The sequence below is a fragment of the Xyrauchen texanus genome, chromosome 40 (assembly GCF_025860055.1).
Source record: "Xyrauchen texanus isolate HMW12.3.18 chromosome 40, RBS_HiC_50CHRs, whole genome shotgun sequence".
Classification (NCBI taxonomy): Eukaryota; Metazoa; Chordata; class Actinopteri; order Cypriniformes; family Catostomidae; genus Xyrauchen; species Xyrauchen texanus.
In genome coordinates this window covers 2,434,666-2,455,612 of record NC_068315.1, presented here as the reverse complement: position 1 = coordinate 2,455,612, position 20,947 = coordinate 2,434,666, and the positions used below count along the sequence as shown (strand labels likewise).

General features: G+C 39.5%; 1 protein-coding gene across 1 annotated transcript in view; it reads left to right on the top strand.

Annotated features, from left to right (window-relative positions):
* Positions 1–20,947, top strand: part of LOC127633707 (disintegrin and metalloproteinase domain-containing protein 12) — a 120,385-nt gene that overhangs the window by 81,184 nt on the left and 18,254 nt on the right. The window contains exons 12-16 of the mRNA XM_052112973.1: positions 8,201–8,378; positions 9,359–9,448; positions 11,979–12,174; positions 12,604–12,712; positions 20,695–20,893. Of these exons, the coding sequence (XP_051968933.1) occupies positions 8,201–8,378; positions 9,359–9,448; positions 11,979–12,174; positions 12,604–12,712; positions 20,695–20,893 (772 nt within the window). The remainder of the gene's footprint in view (positions 1–8,200; positions 8,379–9,358; positions 9,449–11,978; positions 12,175–12,603; positions 12,713–20,694; positions 20,894–20,947) is intronic.

Genomic DNA, 20,947 nt, shown 5'->3' with positions numbered 1-20,947 from the left:
CCAGTTAAAATGCGCCCGCAAACTTCAAAGAAAGGCAATTGATTAAAGCAATAGATCATTTATTGTTTATTGGCCATAACATTAAATCGGAATTGGCCAGACTCTCAATATTGGTGCATTCTTAAAATATTGTATTTGAGCAGAAAATCTGAATTTTGGCTTTGGTTTGTAGTGTCAGTGTAGCCCTTACACACAGGTTCTATGGCGCCAATGCTATATTTGCTCTTTGGAACCTGCCCATACCCTCATTGACTTCAGCCTCCACTCGAAGTGAGTACTCTGTGCCCGTGGCACTGTTGGTACCATTGTGTGGGCTCCTATTGGCACCATGAGCCAAGCTCTATCCAGAAGAGGTTTTTAAGGGCTTAGACACACTTGAGTCATTATGGCTTATCATTGTGGTTGGCATCATAAGAAAGCATCTGCTTATCTCACACCCTTCTGAAGGCTTATGCCACCCCGCCACTGGGCACCAGATGGGCTGGTTTGAGTATTTCTGTAACTGCTGATCTCCTGGAATTTTCACGTACAACAGTGTCTAGAATTTACTCCGAATGGTGCCAAAAACAAAAATGTGAGTGTCAGTTCTGTTGACGGAAACACCTTGTTGATGAGAGAGGTCAACATAGAATGGCCAGACTGGTTTGAACTGAATAAGTCTACAGTAACTCAGATAACCACTCTGTACAATTGTGATGAGAAGAATATCATCTCTGAATGCTATCCTGAGATGAGGGTTGGCTTGTTTTGGTGGCACGAGGGGGGCCTACACAATATTAGGCAGGGGGCTGATTGGTGCATATGCGAATATGAATGGGTGCCAACATTTTTAAGTTCCAAAAATCACATAAGTCTGCATTAAAGTAATCCATAAGACTCTTCAGAAGCGATATGATGGGTGTGGGTGAGAAACAGATCAATATTTAAGTCCTTTTTTACTAGAAATTCTCCTCCCTGCTCAGTCAATCTCCACTTTAACTTTCACTTTCTTCTTCTTGTATTTTTGGTGATCCACATTCTTCATATCGCCCCCTACTGGGCAGGTAGATGAATTTCTAGCAAAAACGGACTTCCATATTGATCTGTTTCTCACCCACACCTATCATATCACTTCTGAAGACATGGATTTAAACACTGGAGTCTTATGATGCCTTTATGTGCTCATTTTTGATGAATTTAATAGTTTAAAACAGTGAAAAACTAATCTTCACTAATCTACGACAATGGTAGTAATAAGTTAATACATTTAAAATCAAATGTTTATGATACTTGTTTATATTTATGCAATGCCAGGGTGTTTTGGGTGGTAACATTAAAAATAATAATAATAATTGTAAGATTTACGTATTTAAATTTCATAACAAAATTCCATTAAATTGAATTATTAGTCGTTTTTAACTAAATAAAATAAATTAGTGAAAAACAATAGTAAATATTTTAAATAAAAAATGACACAATTCAATTTGTTGGAATGTTATTATGAATTTGAAATGCATAAATCTTGAAAATAATCTAAAATATTTGTTTGAGTGTACTACAGCGTTTCTAGGTTGTTTTTAGGGCATTATTTAATGGTAGCTTGCTGGCCCAAATCTATGACATTTTTGTGGGGACCTTTTCAATGGAAGTCTTTGGATTTTTCATCCACCATGAAGACGTTTATATTCTGAAATAAGATCTTTTAAAATATAAACCATGATTTCATATGTAATTTCTTACCATCTTTTGTACTCAAAATGAAGTGTTTTCCATATATAGTCTGTAAAAAGTATTAGTACCAGCACTGTTATATAGGTGTCGCTCTTTCCAGATGAAATGCAACTATAAAAACTTGTTCATTGTCAAACAAAAAAGCAAGCCTATGTCAATGTTCATGTTTAGAATCAAAAGGGAGGTTTGCTGTATATTTACTGTACGTTTTTGACCCAACTAGAAAATGTAGGGGTTATTTATTTACATAGTTACTTATTTGAGACACATGTATTTGATGTGAAATTTACAAACGACAATATCTCATAATGTGCTCTCATAAAGGTCTTTGTGGGGAGAGTGTAAAATCTCTACACTGAACAGAATACAGCAGTTACTACTAAGTCAGTGTGCTGTGTTTGACAGCAATGACAGATGTTTATCACTGCATGACGTCTCAAGGCAAACTAAACACACTTCACAATCACATCAAAGCAGTCAATGCCAAACAATTTTAATAATTCAAGAGCTTTTACAGCATACAAGCTCATCACAATCAAACAATCATCAAGCCCGCGACAAAAAGAAAACAAACAAGAACAGGCCTGTTATGTGTTAAGTTGGTTTCCATCTGACTAAACTCATTAACTCAAGTTTCCAGTCTGTTCTAGGCATTTAAAGGAATGTTTAGAGTTTAATATACGTTAAGCTCAATCGACAGCATTTGTGGCATAATATTGATTACCAGAAAATGTCTTTACTCAAAATAAATAAATAACGGGGGCCTTGGTAGTTCAGAAAGTAAAGACGCTGACAACCACACCTGGAGTCATGTGTTCGAATCCAGGGAGTGCTGAGTGACTACAGTCAGGTCTCCTAAGTAACCAATTGGCCCGGTTGCTAGGGTGGGTAGAGTCACGTTGGGGTAACCTCCTTGTGGTCACTATAATGTGGTTCTCGCTCTCGGTGGGGTACGTGGTGAGTTGTGCTTGGATGACGCTGAGAATAGCATGAAGCCTCCACACACGCTAGGTCTCCGCGGTAACGTGCTTAACAAGCCACGTGATGAGATGCGCTGATTGACGGTCTCAGACGCGGAGGCAGCTGACATTCGTCCTCCGCCACCCAGATTGAGGTGAGCCACTACGCCACAACGAGGACCTAGCGCATTGGGATTTAAGCAAATTAGGGAGAAAAGGGGAGAACATTTTGTTGTGGCCAAAAATATTGGCACCCTTGGTAAATATGAGCAAAGAAGGCTGTGAAAAATATGTCTTTATTGTTTTTCCTTTTGATCTTTCATTTAAAACATTCACAAAAATCTAATTTTTAATTGCAGTAAACTAATTGAAAGGGGGGTAAATCTCATAATTAAATAAATATTTTTCTCCAAAACACATTTGCCACAATTATTGACCCCCTAGACTCTTCTTAAGAGTAAAATATATCTGAAGTATATTCCCAATCATATTTAAAAAACATTTAGTACACCTGGGTGACTAGGAACATGACATTTTTCAGCCATGACTTCCTGTTTCACAGTGGTATAAATATGAGGTAACACACCAAATTCCCTTAATCATCAATCACAGTGGGTTAGACTAAATGATATAGTTCTGATGTGTGGCAAAGGGTTGTTGAGCTTCACAAAATGGAAGTGGCTATAAGAAAATAACCTAAGCATTGAAAATGCCCATTTCCAACATCATGGCAATAATTAAGAAGTCCCAATCAACTGGAGATCTTAAGAATCGGCCTGGAAAAGGACATGTGTCTATATTGTCTCCATGCACAGTGAGGAGGATTGTTCAAGTTGCCAATGAATCGCCAAGGATCACAGCTGGAGAATTGCAGAAATAAGTTGGGTCTTTGGGTCAGAAAGTCTTCAAAAATTACAATCAGACGTCACCTACATAACCACACGTTGTTTGGGAGGGTTTCAAGAAAAAAGCCTCTGCTCTCATCCAACAACAAACTCAAGCGTCTTCGGTTTGCCAAACACTACTGGAACGTCAAATTTGACCAGGTTCTATGGTTAGAAAAAAAGAGTATTTTGGCAGCAAACACCAGAGATGGGTTTGGATGAACTTCCCAATGCCTATGGTTAAATATGGTGCTGCATCTTGAATGTTGTGGGCTGTTTTTCTGCTAGAGGTCTTGGATATCTTGTTTAGATACATGGCATCATGGACTCTATCATATACCAATAGATACAAAATCAAAACCTGATTGTCTCTGCCAGAAAGCTTAAAATGGGCTGTAGTTGGACCTTCCAGCTGGACTATGATCCAAAACAAACATCAAAATCAACACAAAAATTGTTCTGCCTTTTATATATTTATATATATATATATATATATATATATATATATATATATATATATATATATATATATATATATATATATATATAAAGGCAGAAATGTGAATCTTATAGTTTTATAAACTAAATTATTTCCTCTGTTAAAACCCATGCATAATTTGAGCTGTAAAGTCATTTAAATCTTATTTGTAAAACGTTCATACCGCCATTGTATGGTTTTGGGGTTTAGGCCGTTACATCGTCAAGGCAACAAAGTTGTCAAATTGGATTTAACTTTACACAGAAAAGGTTAGGAAGCGATTTTATCACACTAAAATCATGTTAAATGTATGTCTTTTGTCTATACTTTTAAAAGAAGCCTGCGGTTAGTGTAGAACACATCAGATTTCTAACCTTATGTAGTCTTGTAACGTTGACAATTCTTGTAACGCATGTGTAGTTCATTGACAAATAAGGTTGTCCAAGATGACCAAGAAGAGATCTTTAAAATCAAGACATTTCCTTTGGGTTACTCCAAATGATCTGAAAAAAAGTGCCTTTTCATAAAAACCTTTCATAAAGTCAAAATATCAGAAAAACTTCTACAAATTGTGAGATCCACAAATCTGCTAGGAATATCAATGCTTCCCTGCAGAGCGTAACAAAATGTTGAGCCGCAGCGTCAACATGATGAAATCCCTGTTTACAAAGAAGCCAACAGCCAGAAATTACAACCCTCATTTGTGACTGACTGCTATGTGAGAGATTCTAGCGGGAAGCATATGGCGAATAAAGGCATCTCATATTACGATACGGAGCTGATGAGCTCATAATCATGAGAACCATCTGTGATCAGCTAGGGTGTTATGAAGATTTAGTGATGTTGGCTGCAGACACATCACATAGAACAGACACAGGTGTGTGTGTGAGCAGGTGAGACCATTTCAGTCGCCTGGTTTGAGGAGATATTTAAATTTACATGATGAATTAAATTGATTTGATCCTAAAAGTAGAATTAGAACTTTTGCAATTGTGCCTAATGTTCAGTGTTTAACAAAAACAGACACTTATCAATGTTTCTACACACAGATTACTTATACCATTTATCTTAAAGAGATAGTTCACCCAAAAATGATCATTCTCTCATCATTTACTCACCCTCATGACATTCTTTCTTCGCCAGAACACATTTGAAGAAAATCATCTCAGCTCAGTAGGTCCTTAAAATGCAAGTGGATGGTGACCAGACTTTTGAAACTCCAAATATCAACGACTGACAGAATAAACGTCATCAATACGACTCCAGCAGTTAAATGAATGTCTTCTAAAGAGAAAAGATCATTTTGGATGGAAGAAAAGATCAATATTTAAGTACTTGTTAACTATAATCCATTGTTTCTGGTAAGCCTCACAAGAGGGTGGAGGTCACGCAGTGTCTTATGTGATGTATTCGCATTGGCATGTTACGAACGTAATCTCACATTTTTCTCTTGCTTGAGACATCCAGTGTAAGCACACAAACAAACCATTGTGAGTAATCCAAAAACAACAAAGCTTCTATACAGCGTTCCTCCTACTCACTTGCAAACAGCGCTGCTCTTCCGGGTGTGTCGCACGTGCATCGGTTCTCACGTGAAAATGCCAGCATGATTACATCACATGCGCATGCAACTGTTGACGGAAGTGATGATTTAGAGTTAAAAAAAGTACTTAAATATTGATTGAATATTGAATGAATCGCCAAGGATAACAGCTGGAGAATTGAAGAAATAAGTTGGGTCTTTGGTTTTTGGAAATAAGTCTCCAAAAATCATCAGACATCACCTACATAACCACACGTTATTTGGGAGGGTTTCAAGAAAAAAAGCCTCTGCTCTCATCCAACAACAAACTCAAGCATCTTCGGTTGGCCAAACACTACTGGAAGGTCAAATTTGACCAGGTTCTATGGTTAGAAAAAAAGAGTATTTTGGCAGCAAACACCAGAGATGGGTTTGGATGAACTTCCCAATGCCTATGGTTAAATATGGTGCTGCATCTTGAATGTTGTGGACTGTTTTTCTGCTAGATGTCTTTGACATCTTTTTTAGATATATGGCATCATGGACTCTATCATATACCAACAGATACAAAATCTCAACCTGATTGCCTCTGCCAGAAAGCTTAAAATGGGCTGTAGTTGGACCTTCCAGCTGGACTATGATCCAAAAAAACATCAAAATCAATACAAAGATTTTTCTGCCTTTTTATATATATATATATATATATATATATATATATACACTCACCTAAAGGATTATTAGGAACACATACTAATACTGTGTTTGACTCCCTTTCAGCCTTCAGAACTGCCTTAATTCTACGTGGCATTGATTCAACAAGGTGCTGAAAGCATTCTTTAGAAATGTTGGCCCATATTGATAGGATAGCATCTTACAGTTGATGGAGATTTGTGGGATGCACATCCAGGGCACGAAGCTCCCGTTCCACCACATCCCAAAGATGCTCTATTGGGTTGAGATCTGGTGACTGTGGGGGCCATTTTAGTACAGTGAACTCATTGTCATGTTCAAGAAACCAATTTGAAATGATTCGAGCTTTGTGACATGGTGCATTATCCTGCTGGAAGTAGCCATCAGAGGATGGGTACCCGGTGGGAGTCTTCTGCTGTTGTAGCCCATCCGCCTCAAGGTTGTGCGTGTTGTGGCTTCACAAATGCTTTGCTGCATACCTCGGTTGTAACAGTGGTTATTTCAGGCAAAGTTGCTCTTCTATCAGCTTGAATCAGTCGGCCCATTCTCCTCTGACCTCTAGCATCAACAAGGCATTTTCAGCCCACAGGACTGCCACATACTGGATGTTTTTCCTTTTCACACCATTCTTTGTAAACCCTAGAAATGGTTGTGCGTGAAAATCCCAGTAACTGAGCAGATTGTGAAATACTCAGACCGGCCCGTCTGGCACCAACAACCATGCCACGCTCAAAATTGCTTAAATCACCTTTCTTTCCCATTCTGACATTCAGTTTGGAGTTCAGGAGATTGTCTTGACCAGGACCACACCCCTAAATGCATTGAAGCAACTGCCATGTGATTGGTTGATTAGATAATTGCATTAATGAGAAATTGAACAGGTGTTCCTAATAATCCTTTAGGTGAGTGTATATGTATATATATATATATATATATATATATAAAAGGCAGAAATGTGAATCTTTCCTCTGTTAAAACCCATGCATTATTTGAGCTGTAAAGTAGTTTAAATCTTATTTTAAAACGTTTATATGGCCGTTGTATGATATTTTTCACACCAAGAGCGATCGTATCGCTTTAGAAGACATTAATTTAACAACTGGACTCGTATGGATGACGTTTATGCTGACTATTAGTTCTTTTTGGAGCTTCAAAAGTCGGCTCACCATTCACTTGCATTTTAAGGATCTACTGAGCTGAGATATTTTTACATTTTTCTTCAAATGTGTTCTGCCAAAGGAAGAAAGTCATACACACCTGGGCTGCATTCCCCAAAAGCATCGCAGGACTTAGTAGATTGCAGAAACCACTGGCGCTAAGAGTCTCTACGATCAATTTCAGCTTGCGATGTTAATTACCAGGAAATAACTATCTGATTGGAAAATTTGAAGAGCTTTAATATTCACACACAAGAACTTTGGAGAACTTCTTCAGTGTGTCTGACATCATCATGCAGTGACGCAGATGAGAAGCACATTGAAATATCTGAAAGATCTGCTCCAAACGTCATGTTTGCGCTTAGAATAAATGCAAGTAGAATTTGAGAAACAGTCAAATAGTGTGGTTTATTATCATGTAGTAATACCCTGATATAATGAGTGACATATGTCATCATGAATCAGTCACCATCCACTCAAATTGCATATCACGACCAAGTGTAAGTGGTTATGTGTCTCATCTGTCCACTTGTGATCGGATCTCCCAAAACGCATCTTAATACCAATGTAGACAGGACAATAAAGTAGTCCATAGAGCTTGTGTACTATATTCCAAGTCTTCTGAAGTCGTACAATAGCTTTGTTCTAGGAACAGACCACAAATGAAGTCGTTATTTGGTAATGATTCCCCTCTGTTGTTGCTCTACAGAAGAATGGAAGTCATACAGGTTTGAAGCAACATGAGGGTGAACTATTAATTTAAGCAGCTTTTTTTGTTTGTTTCTGATGTATTGTTACAGGTACCCCTTCCCGACGGTGTTCAGTACGTGCAGTAAGAAGGATCTCGCAGCGAGTTTAGAGAAAGGCGTGGGTATGTGTTTGTTCAACATGCCAGAGGTGAAGGTACTCTACGGAGGACAGAAATGTGGCAATGGATACGTCGAGGAGGGAGAGCAGTGCGATTGTGGCGATCTGGAGGTACAGCAATATGTTTTTTGTGTGTTTCAAAACATATTTCATACAGACATTTACAGGTTTCCCACAAGCACTACATATGCGCCAATCCCAATCTGGAATGCCCAATTCCCACTACTTAGTAGGTCCTCGTGGTGGCGCGGTTACTCACTATAATCCGGGTGGCGGAGGACGAGCCTCAGTTGCCTCCACTTCTGAGACCGTCAATCCGCGCATCTTATCACGTGACTCGTTGTGCATGACACCACAGAGACTCACAGCATGTGGAGGCTCATGCTACTGTGACGTACTTGTTCTACCCGCTCCGTACGGGACTCGAACCTAGGTCTCCCGCATGGGAGGCAGGTGCTCTAACAAGGAGGCTAAAGGCTACAGCCTCTAGCGTCAGTCGCTAGTAGTGCACCTCTTGAGGTCAGGAGAGTGAGGTTTACACACTGCACAGCTGTCTATCAGCTGGCTCCCGTTACACTACTCTCCACGATCCACTCACAACTCACCACACGCCCCATTGAGAGCGAGAACCACTAATCGCGACCACAAGGAGGTTACCCCATGTGACTCTACCCTCCCTAGCAACCGGCCCAATTTGGTTGCTTAGGAGTCCTGGCTGGAGTCACTCAAAGTTCTAAAAGTGCAAAGACTTGCTAAAAGTGTTTAGAACAGGGCGAAAATTAAGTGTTTATGAACTGATAATCTGACGTTTTACTCTGATATGAAAGAGATTAAAAGGAATAGCTGTTGCAGCACCTCATCGTGAAACTGACGCGATGCACACAACGAGACACGTAAAAGTTATTTGACAAAAATGTTGGTATAGTAATGTGATTCTTTGAGACCTGGCTGGTTGTTTTGGAGGTTCAAAGGGCAGTTGCTCAAATGAGCTGATAGCTGATGAGAAATTGCTTTGGGAAGTTTGATTAGCATCTCTGGAAAACAGGGAAAAGGAATGTCCTGAAATGATCAATCTGCGTCTCTATCTGTAGGAGTGTCTGAATCCCTGCTGTAATGCAACCACATGCACTCTGAAGGAGGAGGCAGTCTGTGCACATGGACAATGTTGTGAAAATTGTCAGGTAAAATCATAAATAACTCTTTACAATTTTATTTTGCAAACCTTTGCAATGTAGTATGTACTTTGCCATTGAAATATGGGCAGTCAAACTGATACAGTTTCTGATACCTAAAGACAACATCAGAATTAGCGTATAGGTCATCTAAATGCTAGTGTACTTCTAAACAATGACAAAATACGTTTTCAGTAAGCATTGCAAAATGTACTGTTTCTCTCTTCCGGGTAAACAGACTCGGGCAAAATCATGACGTCACAAAGAGACTGAGAAACTTTGTCCAATCAAATGCTTTCTAGAATGAGAGCGCATACTCCTCCTACTGTACATCTGTTCAGCACACATGGCTGTGTTCACATGATGCCTTCACAGGGCACTTCGAAGGGAGCGCAATCCATGCTGTAGGGTCGTTCCAAACCGAATTTTCAGTGAGAATCAAGTGCTCGTCAAGGCACTCAATAAGTGTTTTATTACACAGCTCTCTGGAATACTGATTGTGATTGGTCAGCTGCATCATTCTGCAGTCAAATATGTTTGTATAGTGACCGCTGACCTATATAATAGGCTACTGATTTCCTTCTTAGCTGTGTTGGATTTATGTTTCTCTCTTTTTTACATTTAGTCATTTAGCACACAAATTACCCCAAGCACTGATCCCTGAGGTACCCCAGTAATGTGATGTGGCTTGGATACCTCCCCTCTCCAGGCTAATACCTAAACTTTCTTTAAACAAGATAAATTTACTTGAGATTCAAAATGCAAAATGTATATAAATATTATACATTTAATTGAGTAACATTTATGCTTTGAAGTGTCAGTTTTTGCAATAATGCAACATTATGCATATTATGAATATGTGTTTTATTGTTTAGTCATATTACTCATTCCAGACATCAAAATTCAATAACTCAGTAGAGTAAATGAATAAAAATGTCAATAAAAATAACAGCAATAAACAGTGATACAAACAATTTGTGTAAAAACTGAAGACTTTGCAATCGGAAATTGCAATTTTTTCAAACATCAAAATTCAAATAAGAGACATGACCAGCAATAATGTGGAGTTAGACTGTGATCTTTTGATTTCTATGTGCATGTGTGTTTGTGCTGCATGCTGATTGATTTTTATTCAGTAAAATAAAATAAATGCTCTGCATTATAATGTCACAAAATGTGTGTGTGTGTGTGTGTCTGTGTCTGTGTCTGTGTCTGTGTGTGTGTGTGTGTGTGTGTGTGTGTGTGTGTGTGTGTGTGTGTGTGTGTGTGTGTGTGTGAGTGTCTGTTCTGTGTTGTGGGTGTGCTAGAGTCTTACCCCATAATTTCTGCGTGTGTGTGCGTTTGTGTGTGTGTGTGTGTGAGTGTGAGTGTGTGTTCTGTGTTGTGGATGTGCTAGATTCTCACCCCATAATATCTGTGTGTCTGTGTTGTGGATTTGCTAGAGTCTCACCCCATAATTTCCGTGTGTGTGTGTGTGTGTGTGTGTGTGTGTGTGTGTGTGTGTGTGTGTGTGTGTGTGTGTGTGTGTGTGTGTGTGTTGTGGATGTGCTAAATTCTCACCCTATAATTTGTGTGTGTGTGTTCTGTGTTGTGGATTTGCTAGAGTCTCACCCCATAATCTCTGTGTGGGTGTGTTTGATTTATTTTATTTGCCTAATATAAAAAAAAAATGCTCTGTGTTATAGTGTTACCTATTCATTTCCTATGGGGGTCAAATTTGATCCAGAACAGTACAAATGTCCATTATGCAACCATTAGACTCATCAAATCAAGTGTGTGTGTGTGTGTGTGTGTGTGTGTGTGTGTGTGTGTGTGTGTGTGTGTGTGTGTGTGTGTGTGTGTGTGTGTGTGTGTGTGTGTGTGTGTGTGTGTGTGTGTGGCAAGTGGAGGAAAAGTCACCAAGCCTTGTTCAGCTCTGATGAATAAAAAAAAATTTAAAGGAAAGTCAAACAGGTCAAATGACCCGAACAGTAACAATGGGTTAAGGATATATTTACTGGGGGTACTGGTAGCCCAACAGCTAAGTTGGTGAATTATAATGGTCCATTAGTTCTCCATCAGACTCTAAACCAGCATGAACCAATCTACAGTACATGAGCATGGGAATTGCATTCTGGTTAAGTTGGTATTTTCAGCAAGGATTACAGAAGTTACATTTCCCTGCTTAAAAAAACAATAGAAACCCCCGCAGAAATGTGAATGGTTATAATGGGAATTGTATTGGTGTTCATGGAGACTGGTGGTAATGTTCCCTGCGGGACTCTACTGGTAATGTGTTGGCTTTTATTGGTGGCATTTTATGTTAAGTGGATACCATTAGGGACCAATATATATCTGTAATGGAAACCAATAAAAAAAACATTGAATTGTAATAGAATATAGCCTAAAACACACAACACTCTAAATTTAGAATTTACAATAGAATTTCTATAGTTTTTGTCAACGGGGGTTGTGAATGTCATTTTATAATTTTTGTTGTCATCAAAGACTGCAGTGTGATATCATATTAATTACAGGATGTTTGTGTGTGTGTGTGTAGTTGAAGCCTGCAGGTACTTCATGTCGTGAATCCAGTAACTCGTGTGACCTGCCGGAGTTTTGCACAGGCGCTGCCCCTCACTGCCCTGCTAATGTTTACCTGCACGACGGACACACCTGTCAGGGTGTCGATGGACACTGTTATAATGGCATCTGCCAAACACATGAGCAGCAGTGTATTACTCTCTGGGGACAAGGTGAGTACAGCGCCACCCACAGGACTGGAGGAATCAGTACTGCAAGCCAATGCTGATTAACACCTGAACACAACACACCCGCTTCTGTAATCTCAAGTACCGAAACTCTGGCAGGGTTAAGTGAAGTGGTGATGAGTTTCTATGATGGATGATAATGATAAATGTGGTGATGAATTGAATCAAAAGGGGATGTAAAGGGGAAGTATAGAAACTGAGTGGTGTGTGTATGTGTGTGTGTGTGTGTGTGTGTGTGTGTGTGTGTGTGCATGTGCGTGTGTGTGTGTGTGTGCGTGTGTGTGTGTGTGTGTGCGTGTGTGTGGGTGTGCGTGTGCGTGTGTGTGTGTGTGTGTGTGTGTGTGTGTGTGTGTGTGTGTGTGTGTGTGTGTGTGTGCATACATGCACGCGCGTGTGTGTGTTTGTGTTCGCCAGGTGCCAAGCCAGCTCCAGGAATCTGTTTCGAGAGAGTTAATTCGGCTGGAGATCCGTATGGGAATTGTGGAAAAGATGCAAAGGGATTATTTGCCAAATGTGAAGCACGGTATGAGAAAGTTGTTCAGTATTAACAGAGATTTTTTTCCAACAGGTTTCAGAATACTTAACAAATATATATATATATCAGCTTTAAAATGGGTTTGTCACAGACTATTACTATGACAAGCATGTGCATTTATCATTGTACAAACCTTTTATCTCTCAGATGATGTAAAAGTGTCTTCTTTTGAAAGATGAAAAAGAAGTGAAAAGTTTGGGGTTCTCTTTTAGAACTCAAACTGCGTATGATCGCTAAGTGGACACCATCAGAGTGTCACATGGTCTGAAGCCCATTTACAATCATGCCAATTTATTGGCTGATGGTGCTAATACATTGCCCCCTAGGGAGCTACATCACTGGCTCCATAGAGGCGTTCGCTTTTTTTTCTGTCCTTCAGTTCACAAATCATCTAGGTTTGTTTCTAGCGACTGACGTCAAAGCAAGGATTATTTTTCTCCCTTTTGAGTGGCAAACACGTAAGGACGTCATTGACACAGTGTACATTTCAGAGCAATTTAAATCAGTTTTTTCCAAACATTATAAGGGAGCAATGAGAACAACAGTGCTTCTTCGAGGCTCGAAATTTCTCACCACGAGGCACTATCCCTACTTCTTCCAGTTCTATGGCCCCCAGATTTGGAGCTCTGTGTGCTGGAGCCATTTGGGATTTAGGCTTTGTGTCTGAGAAGATAGGAGTCTGAATGGACACCTTTGGTCTTGTGGAACAACATGAGTGAAAACCGTGTGCGTCATGAGCCCTCACCATTAACAAATCGCTGTATGAGAGAATTTGTCATTGGAGGGTAAGGTCATAGGCCCCTTTGTCCCTATTTTATTTGTCTGTGTTGTTCTGGGAGTATGCACATGAATAAGTCAATGGAGGAGCGGCCTCTGCCTCTGTCTTTCTCCCCATTCGAAGGGAACTGCTCGTGACGGAGGGGATCATGCATGGACCGGTGAGCCTGGTCTTCAGAATGAGGGGGCTGGAATGAGATAATATTCCCTAATTGAGTGATGGCAAACCAACGTGCGGAGTGCTTCGTTGGTGCCATTATTCTTTATGGATTCTATCAGGAGATGCAAAGTATTTTAACTCTGTTAAGTTTTTTCTTTCACCCGCATCGTGGATCACGTGGGTGTTCTGGCGAGAGAAGAAACGGGCACAGCTATCTCTGCTCGAATTTCCAATGGCGGCATGGATGTTGCTATTTACCGACAGCTGTTGGATCTACACACGATAGTTTTGCAGTCCAACCAAGAGCATCGCCTTAAGGAATACCTTTGAGTTCACCGGCTCCATTTGGACTTTCCCTTGAATATTTTCTGCTTGAGTTTTACCACTGCCTACCAAGGGTCTCGGGGCAAGCGTAATATAACTCAATGTACGATACAAATAGGTCTGCACATGAGTCTGGCGGGATTGCTGTGTAACGAAGGGTGAACTCCCATGGCACTTTTCTCAGGGCACAGAATTGGACCATATAAGCGTATCCATTTCTCCCCTATTCACCCTTCAGTCAGTATCGAGATGAGTTCAATTTTGTTCACACCTCGAGCACCTCGAACGCCTGACAATCAGAATATGTTTCAGTTTTCCCATGTAGTTTGTTCTGGAGAGCAAACATTTAAAAAAAAAAACACTTCCTAAATTCAGCCATTGTCTCCATCAAGGTCTTGAGACATGCATAATATAATTCGATGTTCATCAACCACAAGTGTACACAAAACACACAGTCACCATAAGCACCACAGGTTGTCCCCCCTAAAGAATTCTGGGGCAGTTGTGACAAACCAGTTTTCTCAAATAAGCATTCCCCCCAATTTTCACACACTCTTCCCCATTCAAAATACCAGGGAAAAGGTTTTCAGGATTTAGCCAAGCACGGCATCTAGCCAATCCTTTGTGAATGGATTTTGTGCCAGGGTATTCATAAGTTGTGTTAAGACCCCATTTGGGCCATCTTTTATTCTACATTGTTTCGCTCGCAGACAATTCATTTTCAAACTTTCTCTCCTCCCCCATTTGAGTCGGAGCAGCGTGAAAGGTTACATATGCTTTGCCCAGTTTGGGCGCTGCAAGTTTATATTGACTGTACTAGCCAATGGCATTGAACAGTTGTTTGTGTTCTTTGGTGGCCACAAAAGAGGGGTTTCAGAGTCCAAGCAAAGACTGTCTCATTGGCTTATTGATGCAATTTCAAGTGTTTACGGAGCGTGCGATTTACCTTCTCCTTCGGGTATTTGAGCCCATTCTACGAGGAACATGGCATCCTCATGGTCTTTGGCTTGAGGTGCATCCTTGTAGGACATTTGTAGGGTGGCAGGGTAGTCCTCTCTGCACACATTTGTTAGATTTTAATATGTGGATGAGGGATTGACTCCTGCTTCCCAGGTTCTCTCTGTTGGAACAGGAGTAAATTCATAATTCCTTTTTTATTCAGCCTCTTTAGCTCGCTTGTGCACCACTATATGCTTGCCACACGGGCAGTTACTATTGGCAGTTACTGTTCGCATGGCATGAATGTATTCATTACCATAGCGGTCATACGCAGCTCGAGTTTTCTGAAAGGGAACGTCTCGGTTACGTACATAGCCTTGGTTCCCTGAGGGGAACGAGACGCTGCGTAGCAGGCCATACTCTCTAGCAGCTGCATAGGCTCGTGTCTTTTCGATGGTGCAAAAGCGAGCATCTTTATTTACATTTACATTTATGCACTGGGCAGATGCTTTTATCCAAAGCGACTTACAGAGCACTTATTACAGGGACAATCCCCCCTGAGCAACCTGGAGTTAAGTGCCTTGCTCAAGGACACAATGGTGGTAGCTGTGGGGATCGAACCAGCGACTTTCTGGTTACCAGTTTACCAGTTATGTACATTAGACCACTACACCACCACCACCACCATCTTTATGGAGCCTGTGACATAGCTCTCTAGGGGGCGTCGCTTCAGGACGATATTATTTAAAGGCTTCAGACCATGTGACACTCGGACAGTGTCCCCATAGCAATCACGCGCAGCGTCTCGTTCCCCTCAGAGAACCAAGTTTACGTATGTAACCGAGATGTCTTTCCCTCTCGTTTTAGGCCGATGTTTTTTATTTTGTGATGGTGTGACTCTCTTAAATAAAATGTGGGATTTTTATAAGATTTTTAATGTCTTTCCCATATCATTTTTCCCCTTTTTGGACAAAAACACAGATCCACAGAGAACTCTAACATTGCCAGACAAATAACAACATCAACCTTTAAAGGAAAGAAACAGAACAATAATTCTATTGAAAATGTCACAGTAATTTGCAAATGAAGGTAATACCTGTCAGACATTCTGCTTTAATTGTATTCAGATTGGCTGGTATATTTAGGGTTTCACAGATCATATCCTCGTTGAAGTAATTACTCTAATGACTGAAGTGGACAGGCGGAGAGAGAGAGATGGGGAAAGAGCAGATTTTAGCCACTAATGACTCTTTAGTTGGCCAAAAGGACCCAAGCCACTTTCTGCACTCTGTTTGTTTGTCTGTTTCACTCTCTGTCTCTCTTTTGGATGTTTCTGCGTGAGAATCTGTCCTCTGTATGCAGTAATTGGTCTTAAATGAGGACAGCTCATTATTTCAGCATGTTTTTGGCCGCATTAGAATCAAAGATTTACCATTTCTGCAGAGCTCAGCAGAGGAAGATTTACTGTCTGAGAAACTCTCTGCTTTAGAACATGGGACGTTTCAGCTATTGGAACACTTCCACAATCGTCCACTCTTAGTTTTAGATTGCTTTTAGACAAATGGGTGAATTCACTTCATCTTTTATTGCCATTCTTGTTGTTTTCATTTTTATATTTTGACCTATGAAGCACTTCGACATGCAATTATTGCAGAATTTTAACCTACAACATTTCAATTGATTTTAAGCCAAACTACTCACAGTACAAAATAGTTTTTCCAACAAAGACCTGGAAATTGTGATCCACTCGCTAATTTAATCAAGGTTAGACTACTGATGCTCATTGTACATTGGCCCCCCTCAAATTGTGTTATCCCGCCTACAGCTGGTCCAAAATGCAGCACCTGCCTCCCATACCGGAGACGCCGGTTAGAGTCCCGTTCAGAGTGGGTTGAGCAGAGCCAGTTACAGTGGTGCCGTGACCAAGATGGGATTTAGGTTTAGGGGGGTGAGTGTAATGGTAGCCAGCTGGTATGTGCTGTGCAGTGTGTGTAAATCTCACTCCTCTGACCTCAAGAGGCGCACTAGCGACTGACGCCAAAGGCTAACGGTTCCGGTACCCTGGGATTGCCGACTCACTGACATGCGCCATTTCCCATCAGGCATTTTTACATCGGTTTCAGTGTGTTTACCTTCCCACATGGCGTGACCGGCAGCACTTTGTGTCAGCAGCATGAGAGCATTGGAACCAGGAATTAATCAGGTTTGCTTAATCAGTGATGAGCGTGATTTGGAGGTTGCACTTTTCCCTCTAATGTTTCATTTCCTCTTTACTGTATTACTATGGGATCAATTCCATGCCACATATATTTGCAAAAATATAAAGTATTGCAAAATAAAATAAAGTTTTGCAAAACAAAAAAGTATTGAGCAAACAAAAAAAAAAAATTTTAAAACAAAAATTAAGTATCACAAACGTAAAATAAAGTATCGAGAGAAAAAAAGAAAGTTTTGCAAACAAAAATAAAGAATTGCAAAATATAAATAAAATATAGCAAAAATCAAGATGTAATTAATTGCAGAAATCAATGACTGTTGTAAAATAATCTAAAGATCTTTTATCCTTTTTTATCTCTGCAACAGATTTTTAGGCAGCAATGATTTTGCCACACATCTTTTTCTTTGCAATGCCTACTAATTATTTTGCAATGCTCCTTTTAATCTGCATTTCCATCACGTGTGAGCTCGTGATACCGTTTTGCCTTTGCGCTTCACTTTTCTCTGCGTTTCACTTTATGGCACTGTTTTGACGTGGGGGTGGAGTCAGGGGATTGGGGCGTGTACAACGGGCTCAGTGATGCCTCTCTGGAAGTTACGTCATTAGCTTGAGACACGGATCAAACATCATGGCTGAGCACAGGCATGCAGGTGGATCTCAGGTATATAAAGTTGATTGTTTCCTTTTATTTAATTAGCATTAAATGTGTTTTAACAGCGTTTGCTTCAGATAAAGAAGTTAGAGATCAGTTAAAGCGGTGGATTTATTAGCCATACTCGCTAACATAGCCAGCATCTGCAGTTTATTCTCTCTCAATTGATTGGACTATTGATTGATTCTTATGTTTATTTTATAGATTATAATTGTCTATACCATAGTATGTTGTCTTCTAAAAAAATGTAAACTCCATATTTAGATGTAACATTATCACTGTTAAAGGAGACAATAAATAGATTACAAATAAAAAGTTAAACGATCGTAACAAACGTGCATGTGTTCTGTCTTTAAAAATAAAGTTTTGAAATATAAAATGTTCACATCCCCTATATTCTTAACCCTGCGTTATACAGCTATGTGGCATGGGGGGCGTGGTCGTGTGTCAGTCTGCGGGAGAGAGAGAGAGCGGTAAGGCTTGTCACCTGGTTTGTAATTATCTCTAACACCTGTGTCTTGTTGTAGTGATACGGAGAGAGACATTTAAAGGGACGCCAAGTGTCGAGAGGGAGAGTGGATCCAGAAAGCTCCACAGACTGAGTGTGATATTGTTTTGTTTATGTTTACATTTCTACGGCGGTGACCGTCGTATGTTCGTGAAAGAAATTAAAGTGCTGATTTCAAACCTGCTTCGCTGTCTCCTGACTCCTCCATTGCTCAACGAACCTGTTCGCAAGCTACTTAAGTTCTTACAATGCTCACAGTAAATGTACGTGTATCTAGGTCATCTCATGTAATGATTTGCCATGTCACATTTAGCAGAGAGAATATCCAGATGTCGTGACGAATCTTATTAGTGTTCTGACTCAAAGCTTCGGTCATATTCAGGCGGGTCAGCAGCAACAACAACAGCTTTCTCCTGCTGTTTCTCTGCCTCGAGTATAATCAGCAGGATATAACCAGGTTATCAGCACCTACGCTTAAGAATCAATCTGTTAAATTTGTTTTGCTTTTGCACAATTAACATAAGTGATGTTCTTTTATTGTTTGTAGATCGTTTCCTGGGATGCTTATTTGTTACGATCGTTTAACTTTTTATTTGTAATCTATTTATTGTCTCCTTTAACAGTGATAATGTAACATCTATTTATATATTTTTAAATATGGAGTTTACATTTTTTAGAAGACAACATACTATGGTATAGACAATTATAATCTATAAAGTAAACATAAGAATCAATCAATAGTCCAATCAATTGAGAGAGAATAAACTGCAGATGCTGGCTATGTTAGCGAGTATGGCTAATAAATCCACCGCTTTAACTGATCTCTAACTTCTTTATCAAACGCTGTTAAAGCACATTTAATGCTAATTAAATAAAAGGAAACAATTTTTTTTTTTTTTTTTTTTTTTATTGAACACCAAGAACAGAACAAAAAACAGAATGTACATCTACAATGGCATTGGTAAGTACAGGTAAATGAGTATTAAGCAAAGCACATATCAGTTAAAATAATTAAATTAAATGTATAAAATATACAAATACAGAGGGGTCTCTTTATTCCTCTTTTAAGAGCTCAAGGTCTCTTATTATTCCAGCCAATTTCTGGGCCTTTTTACTTTACATACATTCCAACGCTGGAAAGAAATTACAAATCAATTCTCTTTTAAATACAGAAAAATAAGGTTTCGTCTTCATACATTTGGACTTATGAATGAAAAATGTGCCCAGTATCAACATTACATTAATAAGAAATTCATTTCTTTTCTCGTCCAACAGCACTCCAAACATAACATGTTTCCTAGCAAAAGTGGGCAGTGAGTGAATCTTTGATTCCAACCAATAAGACATATTTTCCCAAAAAGTATTTGAAGAAAAACGAGAAAAAAGATGATCAGAACGTCTCTGTCAATTTGACAAAAAGTACAGGCATTTTCTTCAAAATTAAACCGTTGTCTTAAAAATTCACTTGACGGGTATACCCCATTGAATATTTTAAAATGAGTTTCCTTAAACAATCAACTTTATATACCTGAGATCCACCTGCATGCCTGTGCTCAGCCATGATGTTTGATCCGTGTCTCAAGCTAATGACGTAACTTCCAGAGAGGCATCACTGAGCCCGTTGTACACGCCCCAATCCCTGACTCCACCCCCACGTCAAAACAGTGCCATAAAGTGAAACGCAAAGAAAAGTGAAGCGCAAAGGCAAAACGGTATCACGAGCTCACACGTGATGGAAATGCAGATTAAAAGGAGCGTTGCAAAGAAAAAGATGTGTGGCAAAATCATTGCTGCCTAAATATCTGTTGCAGAGATAAAAAAGGATAAAAGATCTTTAGATTATTTTACAACAGTCATTGATTTTTGCAATTAATTACATCTTGGTTTTTGCTATATTTTATTTATATTTTGCAATTCTTTATTTTTGTTTGCAAAACTTTCTTTTTTCTCTCGATACTTTATTTTACGTTTGTGATACTTAATTTTTGTTTTAAAAATTTTTTTTTTTGTTTGCTCAATACTTTTTTTGTTTTGCAAAACTTTATTTTATTTTGCAATACTTTATATTTTTGCAAATATATGTGGCATGGAATTGATTCTATATATTACATCCTACAGCTGAAAGGAACTCACTTCACAGCTAGCTTCTGACCAATACATCCTACAACACAACTGTCCACTGTGTGGCAGTGTTTTACATTTCTCTCAGCATATACCGAATTTTGCTAAAGAAAAGTTAACCAACTCTTTGGCTGTACAAAGGCTCTTTGATAGACTTTGACTCAACTTCCATATTTTTAAACTGTCATAAACTAGAAGAATAATTCATCAACAGTGACCTTTTTTCTGTCATTAAAAATTCCTGCACATTTGACTCCCTGCCGTTTTACAGAGATGCTAAATGCGGGAAGATCCAGTGTCAGGGCGGAGCCAACCGGCCAGTGATCGGCACCAATGCGGTCTCCATAGAAACCAACATCCCGTTGCAGGAGGGGGGGCGTATCCTCTGCCGCGGGACTCATGTTTACCTGGGAGATGACATGCCGGATCCGGGCCTTGTGCTCACAGGCACTAAGTGTGGTGAAAACATGGTCAGAGCAAATAATGAAGTGATGCTTATTTAGTTAAACAAATTAGAATATTGC